The following is a 12,626-nucleotide window of genomic DNA, read 5'->3' as shown; positions in this document are numbered from 1 at the left end:
CTTCTGCCAGTAGTTACTGTCCCCACACTGAATGATAAGATAATGTTTTGCTTTCAACAACAAAATACAAACATTTATTTACTGCATGAAACATAATGATACTTAGGTGTGTGTGTGTGGACTCATTTGGCCATATTTCATGCTGTATTGCCAATTATTTTCCTTTAATCTCAGTGCATTGGTGAACTGTTGCAGGTCCCATGTAGATGATGTGGGTTTGAGCTAATCAAGCCGGCTCACATAGATCCCGAAAAACGTGCCAAGTCTGAGCCTGCGCAAGACTGATTTACTGCACTCAGACCCCAAAGGGTCTCCAAAAGCCAACAGCTACAATATTTTTCATCAGGTTGGCTTTGTGATAATTGGAAATGATTAATTAAATAGACGTTTGCTGGGAAGCGTAACCGCTAAAGCAAAATATCATGTAATATAATAGGGAATCGTAGAGGGGCCAAATAATATTTTTAAAATGACAGTTTTACCTGTAATGTTGCAGTTGGTATTATATTTAAAGGATTCACATGACCAAACCAAACAGTTTGGATTTTTTTAAATTACCACAAACTACCAGGAACAACAGCCTTCTGGACCACTGACTGTTATGATGATTTATACAAAATATAATTTAAAAGGCAGTACGTTGTCATTTGTGTATTGTACTTGGAGACTGTAGGGGAAAAGGTGAAGAGGCTTTCATGTATTTCCTTTTCCTAGGACCCATGGTAAAGAAGTGCAGCCATATTCAGTGTAGACTACTCACAGCTTTGGAGCCACTGTTTCTGCTGTTGTATTAAAAATATGTACATTTTAAAAAGTGTCGTCACTGAACTTGAATGGCTGCTGAAAGGAGATGAAACCATGGGCTGAACTGTGTCACCGCCTGCTCATGTGACAGCTGATTTCAGAGGAATTCCCCGACCAAACTTTTACCCCGTTTACCTTTGCCCTACAAGCAGTAGCGACGCTACGTCACAGCGCTTGGCTAGATCTCGCGATAGCTGCTGCGCATAAAAACCGCCACAGCCTGCTCGCGCAGTATCAGTCAGCTCATTGACCGTTTGGAAATAGTTAAGTTACTCGGTAAGTGTCCACTGGTATCTGTTTCATTATGTGTTTTAACTGCTGTTTAATACAGTTGCATTGCCTTTCTATCGGTAGAAGGTTCACTTGAGCGTTTATTATTATGTAGCTAACTATGAGAAACTTTAAAGAACCTAATACGGAAGTAACAACCTCCAGTTTATCTGCTGTAAAATGTCGTGATTCTACGTGTTTGTTGTTTTCTTGAACTAAATCGCATTTTCTTTGTCTGCAGGTTTATCTGGACAGAAATGGCAACCGCTGAAGTTATTCCAACTCAGGTGAGTTAGTTTTTGCCCTCAGGTACTGTAGTTTTAAGTACATTTCGTGAAACTATGCTTTCAAATGTCTTATGTGGTTTACAATTTTAAAACCATGGGTTTACGCCGATAGCCCGTCACAAAATAGCACTCCGTAATGTTTAAAGGAGTTCGGAGACTTATACGTTAACTGTTTTCTTTCTGTTGGCTTTACAGAGTGTGGTGGAGAGGGTCGCCAGCCTTCCTCTGATCAGCTCCACCTATGGCTTGGTGTCCAGTGTGTACTCCAGCACAAAGGACAACCACCCGTACATCAAGACTGTGTGTGAGGCCGCGGAGCAAGGAGTCCGCACCATCACCTCAGTGGCTCTCACCACTGCTTCACCCATCATCGACAAGCTGGAGCCTCAGAGTAAGAACCATTCATCCGTCTGTAGGCGTGGTATTAGAGGTGGGAGGAGGTCAGAGTGAAACTGCAGGGATGATTAAACTGAGTCACGCTTTGTCTTTTCAAGTCAGGCCGTTGAGGCATTGCGACCTTTCACCCACTTATTATAATCAGGCAGAAATAAGCATCATAGCTTCTGATACGGTTTAGATTTTATACTTGTTTTACTTTTAAGCAACATTTACTTACTTTATTTAATCTTAAGCATTCTTTTGTTTTTTCTTCTATAGTTGCCATGGCCAATGATCTTGCCTGTAAAGGTTTGGACAAGATTGAGAAAACCCTGCCGATTCTTCACCAGCCCTCTGAGCAGGTATGCATTGATTCATCAGCAAGCTCAATTTCACAATGTGAAATGTGCTAATCTCCTCGGTTATCAGCCGTGACCTTTGTCCCATTTTTCACAATTGCTGTTTCCTCACAAACTTTAAACTCATCCTTTGCTGCAATCACTAAAATAAAAATGCATGTGGATCTCCCCAGATTGTGTCCAATGCCAAGGATGTAGTAACCACTGCTAAAGATGTCGTGACGGGCACAGTCTCAGACACTCTGACCAGCGTTGTGGAGAAAACCAGGGGCGCGGTGCACGGTGGGGTGGACAAGACCAAATCTGTCGTCAACGGCAGCGTGAGCACTGTACTGGAGAGCAGAGTGGCACGGCTCATCAGCAGCGGAGTTGACACAGCCCTGAGTACATCCGAGAGTCTGGTGGAGCAGTACTTACCTATGACTGAGGCTGAGCTGGGTGAGTGGAATCAAAAGACAAAGAAAAAAATGCCTCTATAGATTTTTCTTTAAATATTTAAGGAAATACTTCTAATGATTTACTTTTTACATATAATTTAAAAGGTGGATTTGTCTCCAGTTTGTTTTTCAGATAAACAGAATACAAATAAAAGCTAGCGAGATTAAGCTTGTGTGTGTGACAAGATGTGACAAAGTTCAGTTAGTGGTCCAGTTTCCAGAAAAGCTGACCGGATCACATTATGTGTGTAAATTTGCATTAGTGCCTTCATATAAAAAGAGCTGATCAGGCTGAGCTGTGGTGTTTTGAGGCTTATGAAACAGTCTTGATACTAGGATTCTTTCAACTGATCTCTTCTCACGGTCTGAACAAGTACAACTAATGTTTTTACACTTGTCCACACTTTAGGTTTTAAGAAAAACAAAAAAAACAAGACAACTTTATATAGTTTGTTGTTTGACTGGGATTTTCCATGTTTCCCTGCCTTATAACAGAGCTGGAGGCAAAAACTGTGACAAGCTTTGACAACAAGGAGCCGAACTACTACGTCCGCCTGGGCTCTCTCTCCACCAAGCTCCGCAAGAGAGCGTACAGCAGAGCCATGGTCCAGATACGAGATCGCAAGCAGCGCTGCATGGAGTTCATTTCTGAGCTGAACTCCACTGTTGACCTGGTGGGCCTCCTCCACACACACACACACACACACACACGCTCTCTCTAACATAATGAGCAAGGAACAAGATTCACAGGAAGGGACTTTTTGTTTTTTGGAGGGGAGGTTATGACATTTACTCTTTTATTCCTGGATATCAAAGGAATGTTCGTTATACAAACACCCAGTATGTTTTAAAGTCACATATACAGTATTTAGACCATTTTTGAATATTTAACCCTTAAAAAGCGATGACACAACACATTCACTGACATCAGTAAATGCCACACTGTTTGCCAGCATCAGTCATCATGCCAATATTGGTTCATTTTATTATCCAGATGATAGAGCCATTCTGTCCTTTCACTGCTTTTGGACTTAAAAAAAAAACCAAAACGTTTCCTGTGTTTTTCTTCAGATTGAGGTTGGCAGAAAGAACATTGACAGTGCTAACCAGATGGTGAACAAGAAGTTGAATTCCCTGGTTGCATGGAAGTCCAGTAGTCCAAACCAGGAGAACTGTCATGAGGCAGAGGTAAAGATTTACATTGAGATAAAATATTATCCATAAGATTCACTTATGATAGAGTACACAGCACTTATCTTATTGAATTAAAGTGGGAAAATAATGCAAATTTATTCAGATCTGTTCCTCTCCATCTATGCAGGTAATTGAGTCCCGCACTTTGACCCTAGCGCGTTCCCTCACCCAGCAGCTTCAGACCACCTGCCTTGTCCTCGTCTCCAGCCTGCAGGGTCTCCCCAACCACATCCAGCAGGAGGCGCTGTCCCTCGGCTACTCTGCCTCACAGGTGTACGCCAACTTCAGCAAAGCTAAGGCGCTGGGAGACCTGCCAGACACAGGGTTGACCAGCAGCAGAGTTCAGCTGAGCAAAATGAAAGAGTCCCTGGACAACGTCATGGATTATCTGATCAACAACACGCCACTCAACTGGCTGGTGGGACCTTTCTATCCACGGATGGCTCCCGAGCCCACTCCCATACCAGCATCTGAAGACAGCAGCACCTACACCACATCCTCCAGCTCTTCTACACGGGGACAGAGGGAGGAGCCCATGGAGGTGGAGATGGAATCCCTGTAGTGATCCATTACAATTTAAAGCTTAATATTCTGAATTTTGTGGCAATATTTGACAGCTTTGTATGCAAACTTTTACTTTATATTTTTTTAAAATCTCAACTGTATTAGCACAGAACCTGAAATGTAATTCCACAGTACCAAGAAAGTACATTTTATTAACTTGAGAATATTGAACTTTAATTGCGCAATTTCATTCTCCACAATTATCATACAAATCATTTATCTAGAACAATAAACCTGTGCTTGCTTCAGTATAAACGTGTGAAATCTGTTCAGAGTTTGCATCAAGTTATTGGGGACTAATACTTGCTTTTAGTTTTACTATCATGAAATGTGTGTAAGCCATTACCTAGGCAGGGGCTAGCCCATACTACCTTCAGTTTAACCTGTACACTGATGGCATTTAAAGACATTCCTAAATAGGTTAATTACCCAATAACACTGGTCCCCATTTGGTTTCTATTACACAACATTTGCTCCACGTGGTACATTTAAGGAAAAACAAACTAACACCTCAGCTGCACATTTGAAATACCATCATACAAATAATTTGGCACTTAGTCATGAATTAACACTTAATCTTTTATTATTAGTTTTAAAACCCACACAAATGCATTGTAAATACACTGTTCAGCTGAACACGTATAATAGAAACTTCTTGAAGTTAAATGTGTTTCTGAGCTCCATCTGGACAGACATCCTGGACACAGGGATATTTGGGTTTCTTCGGTCATCTGTCGCAGCCACTCCGCTGTGACAGATAATCTATCAGACTCTGAAAAGTGAAATAACAGTTTCAAATGGAGTTTCTATGTACAGTTTGTAATGAAGTGGGCCTTCTCCTACCGAGAGCTTCTTAATCTGGCACCGCGCCACGTCATCCAGCATGTCCCAGTTAATGTCATCTTTAGTCTCTTCAGAAAAGCTCACCATCTATGAAGAGAAACACTTGACTTGTGAAAAACATCAATGTCTAGAATCTGTTAAACCACAGGACCTCAGCTCACATAAGGAACACTTTATTCAAAAATCTGACTCCATACACTGAACTCAAGAACAAGGACAAACTCCTTAGTTTTAGGCCAAGTTTGACTCTGAAATGTAGAGAAAGAAAAAAAAAAAAAAGTACCAGCCCCTGTGCTGTGGTTACAGCGATATGTGCAGTAGAGCCTGCTGTAGAACAGTGCAGATCACCAGCAGAGACCACAGACCTGCGGGTCAACACAGAACTCACATCAGTGCATTTTAATGAGAGCTGACAGTATTTGTACTCGCCAACTATTTAAAAACAACGTAGGAGCTAAACTTCACAGTTTAGAGCATTAAAAAATAAAATAAATAGTTTTAGCCAGAAACAAAACATATGCAGTACATGTTTCTGATCGAACAAAGGCGTCAAACAGACCTGAGTTTAAGTCTGGACTGGCTCAGCGGGGACAGGTCGTTGGTCTTGCAACTTGCCAAGCGGCGAGTTCTCTTGGTTATGACTGAGGAGGGTCTGCTGCAATTAGAGTGCTGGTGTTACAGCTGAACGGCCTTTCATTTTACCTGGTTGTTTGCATACTCCACTCCCCGTGTAGAACAAGTGGTTTTTTCCATGCCAACTAAAAAGCAGCAATGGCCAACCCCACATTTAAAAGTGCTCAGCGAGGGTTTTATGACCTGCTCAGACTGACGCTGGTGACCAACAAAAATTCAGTCAGGGGTTCTCTTGGGGGTCTTGGTATGTTACCAAGGTGGTACCATCAAAGAGTCAATATATCCTACTATATGTCATTTTCCTCTGATGATCTAAACTCTGTTCACAAACTAATGAGCTCCATTGATGTCATTACCTCCTGGGTATCTAGAAATCTTTGAGAACTCTTGGCAGGTGGAAGTAATGACAAACATACCAGTTAAGAAGAAAACCAGTTCAACTAACACTGGATAAGGCCTTGATCGGGTTCAGAGCAGTAAATAACCATGCACTATGTGACTTTGAGCCTAATCCTTACATGAAATTTCCAGTGCTGTTACTACAAACTAATGTCCTCGTCCTTTTAGTCTCCTTCACTCCCTAAACACAAAGACACAAAACAAGAAGACAGAAAATAAAGAAATGTAAACGATTGCTTTTATTCCCCAGAGATCGTGGGGTTTTTTTTTTTAATGAGGACTGGAAAGTTTAAAATCACAGTGACAGCCATGCCTGTGCAAATACACCTGCTGCATCACCTACCTTTGAGGTTTTGGATGAGACCCTGTGGGTTGGGGCAGACTGGTCTGGTGAATCAGTGGGTTTAGCTGCAAAAATACGAGTATAAATAATGGCAGCTAAACAAACCCAAAATAACTTGGAGAAATTAAGGTTTGTGTCTTTACCTATGACAAGATCAATTGTTAACCTCACTGGACAAAATGGAAAAATGTAGTTTGATTTCACCTCTTTTACTGGTTATCTGTTTGCGGGGCTGGGGTACCTCACCACACTCATTCTGCAAAAGGTCCAAGTACAACATATGATTAATAAAAAATAATAAAATTATAGACAGCAGATTATAACCAGAAACCCAACTCACCTTACTGGCTATTGATTCCTCACTGGCGAATTCCTCCTCTACAAGAGAAAACAGTCGGTAGTTGTTGTTCATGTAAGACGCTCAAAAATAACAAAAATCACAGAGGACTCACCGCTTATTAAATCCCCTATGAGGGTGTTTTGAAGAGAAGGAGGCATCTTCATCAGCTCCACTTTGAATACTTTTTCCACTGTGGCCAGCGTGTTCTCCATTTTGGCCTCCATCTCGTTTACGCGCTCTTGGGCTGTAAGGAAAGATGGATGGACGTCAGAAATGAAGTATGAAGCTTTACGTGGGTGCGGCTGCAGCGAGGCTGCACCTCACCTTCTTTCTCAAACTGTTGGATGAATAGAGCCAGCTTGCTGCGCCGCATTTCCCGGCTCAGCTCTTCTTTACTCTGCACGCTTCTTGTGTTTTTCGTCCGCCGCGACGCCATCTCCCCACGCTGCTTCGGTGGACTGGAGTTTGCGATCAAATAACTAGACAGCCGAACACCTGACACCGCAGCACTTTTAATGAAGATATCCATGCGCGCAGCGGGGTGGAAGTAATGAGGTTATTCTGACCGTGTTGCTTGGCGAAAGGATACACTTCACAGTGATCAGCCACAAAACTTGAACTAATGTTAAAGAAACTAACTGTAATCAGAATTTGCAACATTTTTTTTTATTTCACCACTGGGTGGCAGTGTTTTACAAGACATTGTTTAAGAAATGGACATCCAGAAAAGTATTCACTTGATTTACTCAAGAGTTTGTAATTGTCACTTTTCAGATTTTCAGGTTTCACTTTAGAAGTTTGTTGAAAAACAGCAAACAAACCTCTGTGATTGTGACCTTTGTGAATCTGACATGTTCCAGATTCACAAATCTGACATGTTTATGTATAATCCGGATTATACATAACTTTCCATATGTATGTCTTACTCTCCAAAATTGTACAGGAAATCTGTCTTCAAAAAAACAGTCTTAGTCCAACACAACGGAAATAGGAAAAACGAAAACACAAATAGGAAAAAACACAACGGAAGTGTTTCTGGGGATAACCCGCGATCATTTCATATCGGGTAAATTACCAAATACAAGCTTTCTAACATAAGTATTTTCATTATTTACTAGACTATCATTGTGGTTTCTGATGAGTGCAAAACCACATAGTTGCATGCATTGTGGGCTTCCTGTCGTGCTTTCTAAGTTAGCAAGCTCTAAAGTAGAAATACTGAAATGTTTATGTTTATTTTGTGGGCAGAAAGAACGATAATCCATTGAGTCCGGACTTTATTCCATCTATTTTTAACTACGTTTCATCTCCAGAGAAAAGGAGAACAAAAATGAGACTGGATGTGTTCAACAGAAGACAGAAAGCAAAGCTACAACGGATAGAGCAAATAAAGCTATCTGCAGAAGGCATCCCTCCAAGGTGAATATATCTTTCTGTTGCATGTTGATTTGGTCTCTTATTCTAACTGTCATACTTAAATTAATGTATGTAAAAGATCTTAATCTGTTCATCCCCACTTTATCCTACTCGGTAAAATTATAAACCACAACGTTTCTGCACAATTGGGTTCTAAGTTTAGTACAAGCTAGTAGTGGTATCATGTACTGTAGTAGTATACTGTAGGAATAGAATAATTGACACAAATGCGGTTTACATCTTAACACCTCCCTTACTACACTTCTTTTGTGTTTTCACCAGTCAACCAAGTGAATATCCCCAAGATAATAGCAAGAATCCTACTGCAGACCAAACTCCCATCTCACAGCTTTTGAAGGACTTCACCAATGAAGAACCTGGAAATGATGTCCAGCCTGTTCTCCATGAGAATGTTCTATTATGTAGCACTGAAACATGTGGTAAACGCCTCCAGTCTCTTGAGCAAGATTGCCAAGCTCTTAGGACTGAAAATGTGTTGCTGAAAGAAAAAACGAGTAACACTACACTGCATATTTTCAGTGTAGGGTTGATGTTCTTACTGGTTTACCAACATATACAATTCTCATTACAGTTTTTCGTTTTGTGGCTCCTTTTCTCCAACTTAAATCTTGTTAAACATGTTTTCAGCAGTACATGTCAACGTTAATGAAGCTTTGAATGAACTTGTCCTTTGACTTTTTGGATTTTTATTTCAAAATTGACTCAACCACTGTTTCAAAGCTTTTCAAACACTGTATCAGTGTGATGCATTGTAGACTGGTGCCAAGTCTAGTGTTGTGGCCTGACAGAGAATCCCTAAGACAATCTCTGCCATGTGCATTTCGGAAGAGCAGCTTTGAGAAGACTGTTTGCATCATAGATTGTTTAGAAATAGTTCTAGAGAAACCGAGTAGATTGTTAGCCAGTGCTCAGTGTTACTCCTTGTACAAGTTACATCACACAGTAAAATATTTAATTGCAATTTGACCTCAAGGTTCCATTTGTTTCGTCTCCTCTGGATGGAAAAGATGAGATAAGATAACCTTTATTAGTCCCAAAGACCTGCGAAATCTCTCCGCCCCACACCGTGGGTGCCGCAGCCTGCCACTGAAGGAGCTGCTCAGTGCTGTTGGAGCTTCCTGCATGGGGTGGGAGATGTTGTCCAACAGGGATGACAGCTTAGCCGCCGTTCTCCTGTCACTCACCACCTCCACTGGGTCCAGAGGGCATCCTAGAACAGAGCTGGCCCTTCAGATCAGCCTGTTCAGTCTCTTCCTGTCCACCCCAGCAGACCACACCGTAAAAGATGGCTGAGGCCACCACAGAGTCATAGAAGGTCTTCAGGAGTGGGCCCTCCACTCCAAACGACCTGAGTCTCCGCAGCAGGTACAGCCTGCTCTGCCCTTTCCTGTAGAGGGCGTCCGACTTATGAGTCCAGTCCAGTTTGTTGTACAGATGAACGCCAAGGTACCTGTAGCTGTCCACAGCCTCAATGTCCATACCCTGGATGTTCAGTGGTTGCAGTGGAGAATGCTTGTGCCTGCAGAAGTCTACCACCAGCTCCTTGGTTTTACTGGCTTTGATCTGGAGGTAGTTCAGCTGGCACCAGTCCACAAAGTCTTGGGTCAGTCCTCTGTACTCCTTGTCGTCCCCATCAGTGATGAGGCCGACTTTTGCAGAGTCATCAGAGAACTTCTGCAGGAAGCACTGGGTGGAGTTGTGGGAGAAATCTGCAGTGTAGATGGTGAAGAGGAACGGAGCCAGAACTGTTCCCTCTGGGGCCTCCGTACTGCAGACGACCCTGTCCAACACTCAGCCCTGAGTTCTCACATACTGTGGTCAGTCGGTGAGGTAGTCCAAAATCCAGATAGTGAGGTGATGGTCCACTCCAGAGATCTCCAGCTTGTCCTTCAGAACCGTGGGAAGAAAAGTGTTGAAGGCACTGGAGAAATCAAAGAACATGATTCTCACAGAACACCAGGTGTCTAGCTTCTCTCAGGATACATATAAAAGAGTAATAGGAGTTCTCTGTCAACAGTACATGATCTTGCAAAGCACTGTCCCCATAACTTTCACAGACATAGACAGAGAAAATGATGTGACCTATCTAGACAAGATTGTGGGTGCATGTTGTGCGCTTACAAATGTATCTGAATCTGTGGTGCCCTTCCAGTGATGTAAATGAAAATGATGTGACTGATGATCTCAAACAACAAATACACATTATTAACTCTCACTTTTTGTTTGCTTATTGTGACTTGACTTTCGAAGGGAAAGCTTTACTTGTCCTACAAATATCAAAATAAGAGAATGGCAGATGCTCGCTATTTTTTGATCTTCACATCCATCTCAAATGATTTCCACTAACCACATTTCATATTCCTGATTGACAGATACAGATCAGAATCAAAATCAGAAAAACAGTTTTATTGCCTTTGTCACTGAACTCTACAAACTAGCCACTTGCTTCAGTAGTAAGGTGCAATATAAAACACTGAATTATATTAATAACAAAAATAGCATTAGCATAGCAATTTTAATTTAGGTTCGATGATCTTCCCCACTTGTGTGCGGCATTGGCAGAGGTTATGATACAGTTGGTCTTGCAGCAGTCAGAGGTGGGAAAGCTGGGAGGCCAGGATGATCTTTTGCAGATTTCTCTTTGTTATTTTGTTTAGAGTTGTTAAAAATGATGTCCTTGCTTTGCTGATACTCAACTTTCTTTGAAGACTCCTCACTTAGTATGGCCCACTTGCACTTCTTAGATGTAACAGCTATCTCTTCTTTTTTTCCACCGGTATGCTGCCATGTGCTGAGCAACACAGCTGACACATGTGAGCAGCTCTCACCAAGGCCAGCTGTGCAGTTACAGTGTGCTCCCAAGACAACCTGTCTTTTTCTCACTACTGCCCATGGCTTTAACTGCGGGTCATTAAGCCTTTGGGAATGTTGAACCTATAAATACAATTACAAATGTTAACAATCTTGGTTACGTACATCAAAAATGAAAAATTGCTACTGACAACCAGACGCGCGCAAATATACAACCAACATCAAGCACTCATACAAAATGACTGTAGCAACAAAGATATTGATGATAAATATTAAGATAAATAGATAAAAATGTACCTATTTTGTACCTATCTTGTTAAAGCTACAAATAAACATATAAGTATAAAAGGACAAGTATGTGGACAAATATATGTCATGGTGTAAAAAAGTGACAGGGTGCAGTGAGGCGTGATTAATTCTGTTCCACATGTGTGGACCTGACCCAAGTGGATGAATTAAAGAGTCTGATAGCAGCGGGAAGGAATGCCCTCCTGTAACGTTCCCTCAGACAGCGAGGTTGTGGGAACCTGTTGCTGAAACTGCTCTTCAGATTTGTTCTTAGATGGGGGTGGGATATATTTAATAAATCACAAGCTTAACAGGCCTTTTTCTGAGCCACTGAGAAGTCAACTACCTTCCACTGGTCACGTGACACCTTAAATAACCAACATCCACACAACTTAACCTTGTAGCTGTGTGTAAAGTGAATGTGCTTTTTGTCTTTCATCAGTTCAGAAAAAAACATGACTGATTATTCTGACTACTATATATTTATCGATTCTGTGACACTTAAACTAATGTCTTGTTAAAGTTGGCAGAGATTATTTTGAAGCAGGGGATGTTGGGTGTCTCCTGAGCACACGATCACTGATCCACTGATCCAAATGCAAACAGCCCAAACACCCATTAAAGAAACAGGTTAGCTTCTAAGGTGCTCTATAGTTGTCTAATGCAGCAGTCCCCAACCCCCGGGCCATGGACCCAGTTTCTGGCAAATACCGGTGTTCTGACAAACCATCCTACTTTGGTAAAACGTCCTTCCGTAAGTAATTTATGCACTTTTCTGCTGTCACAGAGTAATTCCAGGACAAATTTTAGTAGGTATGATGGTTTGCCACTTAACTTTGCCCATCAGAGTATGCTTGTAGCTCATATTCATTCTCATATTTCTCATATTCTCATAAAGCCAGGAAGGTTTGCCACTTCACACTGGCCCTTTAAAAAAAATCTGTGTGAAATTTCATTTGGGGAGGGGGGATGGGACCCCTTTCTGCAAGCTGCACTACATGAGAGACATCTCCATTATGAGGTAAGATAAAGGTCAATATTTTACATGTTTTTAGTGAAATAAATGTATATAAATAATAAATATATCACCCCACTTTTCAGTTATTTATTTGTAAAAAATGTTTGTGTTGGTCTTTCACGTGGAATTCCAATAAAATTCATGTTTGTGACAAAATGTGGAAAAGTTCAAGGGGGCCGAATACTTTTGCAAGCCACTGTATGTGTGTGTATATATATATA

General features: G+C 41.4%; 2 protein-coding genes across 3 annotated transcripts; one reads left to right on the top strand and one right to left on the bottom strand.

Annotated features, from left to right (window-relative positions):
• Window positions 1-985: 985 nt before the first annotated feature.
• On the top strand, window positions 986-4,548 carry plin2 (perilipin 2). The gene is made up of 8 exons (XM_080885258.1): window positions 986-1,080; window positions 1,316-1,361; window positions 1,557-1,752; window positions 2,019-2,101; window positions 2,272-2,536; window positions 3,031-3,209; window positions 3,607-3,723; window positions 3,857-4,548. The coding sequence occupies exons 2-8, from the start codon at window positions 1,332-1,334 to the stop codon at window positions 4,289-4,291; spliced, it is 1,305 nt and encodes a 434-aa protein (XP_080741384.1). The 5' UTR covers window positions 986-1,080; window positions 1,316-1,331; the 3' UTR covers window positions 4,292-4,548.
• A 310-nt stretch (window positions 4,549-4,858) lies between these two features.
• On the bottom strand, window positions 4,859-7,490 carry cdca9 (cell division cycle associated 9). 2 transcript variants are annotated; one of them, XM_080885377.1, is made up of 10 exons: window positions 7,176-7,490; window positions 6,964-7,095; window positions 6,852-6,889; window positions 6,716-6,767; window positions 6,512-6,576; window positions 6,288-6,349; window positions 5,696-5,791; window positions 5,420-5,501; window positions 5,137-5,223; window positions 4,859-5,065 (listed from the first exon to the last, which is right to left on the bottom strand). In XM_080885377.1, the coding sequence occupies exons 1-10, from the start codon at window positions 7,378-7,380 to the stop codon at window positions 5,021-5,023; spliced, it is 864 nt and encodes a 287-aa protein (XP_080741503.1). In that variant the 5' UTR covers window positions 7,381-7,490; the 3' UTR covers window positions 4,859-5,020. The 2 variants fall into 2 exon arrangements, with proteins under 2 accessions (XP_080741503.1, XP_080741504.1); XM_080885378.1 differs by having other exon boundaries at window positions 5,696-5,788.
• Window positions 7,491-12,626: the final 5,136 nt, after the last annotated feature.

The sequence above is a fragment of the Rhamphochromis sp. 'chilingali' genome (genome assembly GCF_963969265.1).
Source record: "Rhamphochromis sp. 'chilingali' genome assembly, chromosome: 1".
NCBI classification, from domain to species: domain Eukaryota; kingdom Metazoa; phylum Chordata; class Actinopteri; order Cichliformes; family Cichlidae; genus Rhamphochromis; species Rhamphochromis sp. 'chilingali'.
Note: the sequence above shows the minus strand (reverse complement) of the source record. Positions and strands in the feature narration are given on the sequence as shown.

Excerpts from the sequence above, each read along its gene's own strand:
- cdca9 (XM_080885377.1), bottom strand. The coding sequence starts at position 7,380 with ATGGATATCTTCATTAAAAGTGCTGCGGTGTCAGGTGTTCGGCTGTCT. Across the intron at positions 6,890-6,963 it reads CATAGGGGATTTAATAAGCG|AGGAGGAATTCGCCAGTGAG; the intron begins GTGAGTCCTCTG and ends TTTCTCTTGTAG. Across the intron at positions 5,792-6,287 it reads AACAGCACTGGAAATTTCAT|CAGACCCTCCTCAGTCATAA; the intron begins GTAAGGATTAGG and ends CTCTAATTGCAG.
- plin2 (XM_080885258.1), top strand. The coding sequence starts at position 1,332 with ATGGCAACCGCTGAAGTTATTCCAACTCAG. Across the intron at positions 1,362-1,556 it reads CTGAAGTTATTCCAACTCAG|AGTGTGGTGGAGAGGGTCGC; the intron begins GTGAGTTAGTTT and ends TTGGCTTTACAG. Across the intron at positions 3,724-3,856 it reads AGAACTGTCATGAGGCAGAG|GTAATTGAGTCCCGCACTTT; the intron begins GTAAAGATTTAC and ends CCATCTATGCAG.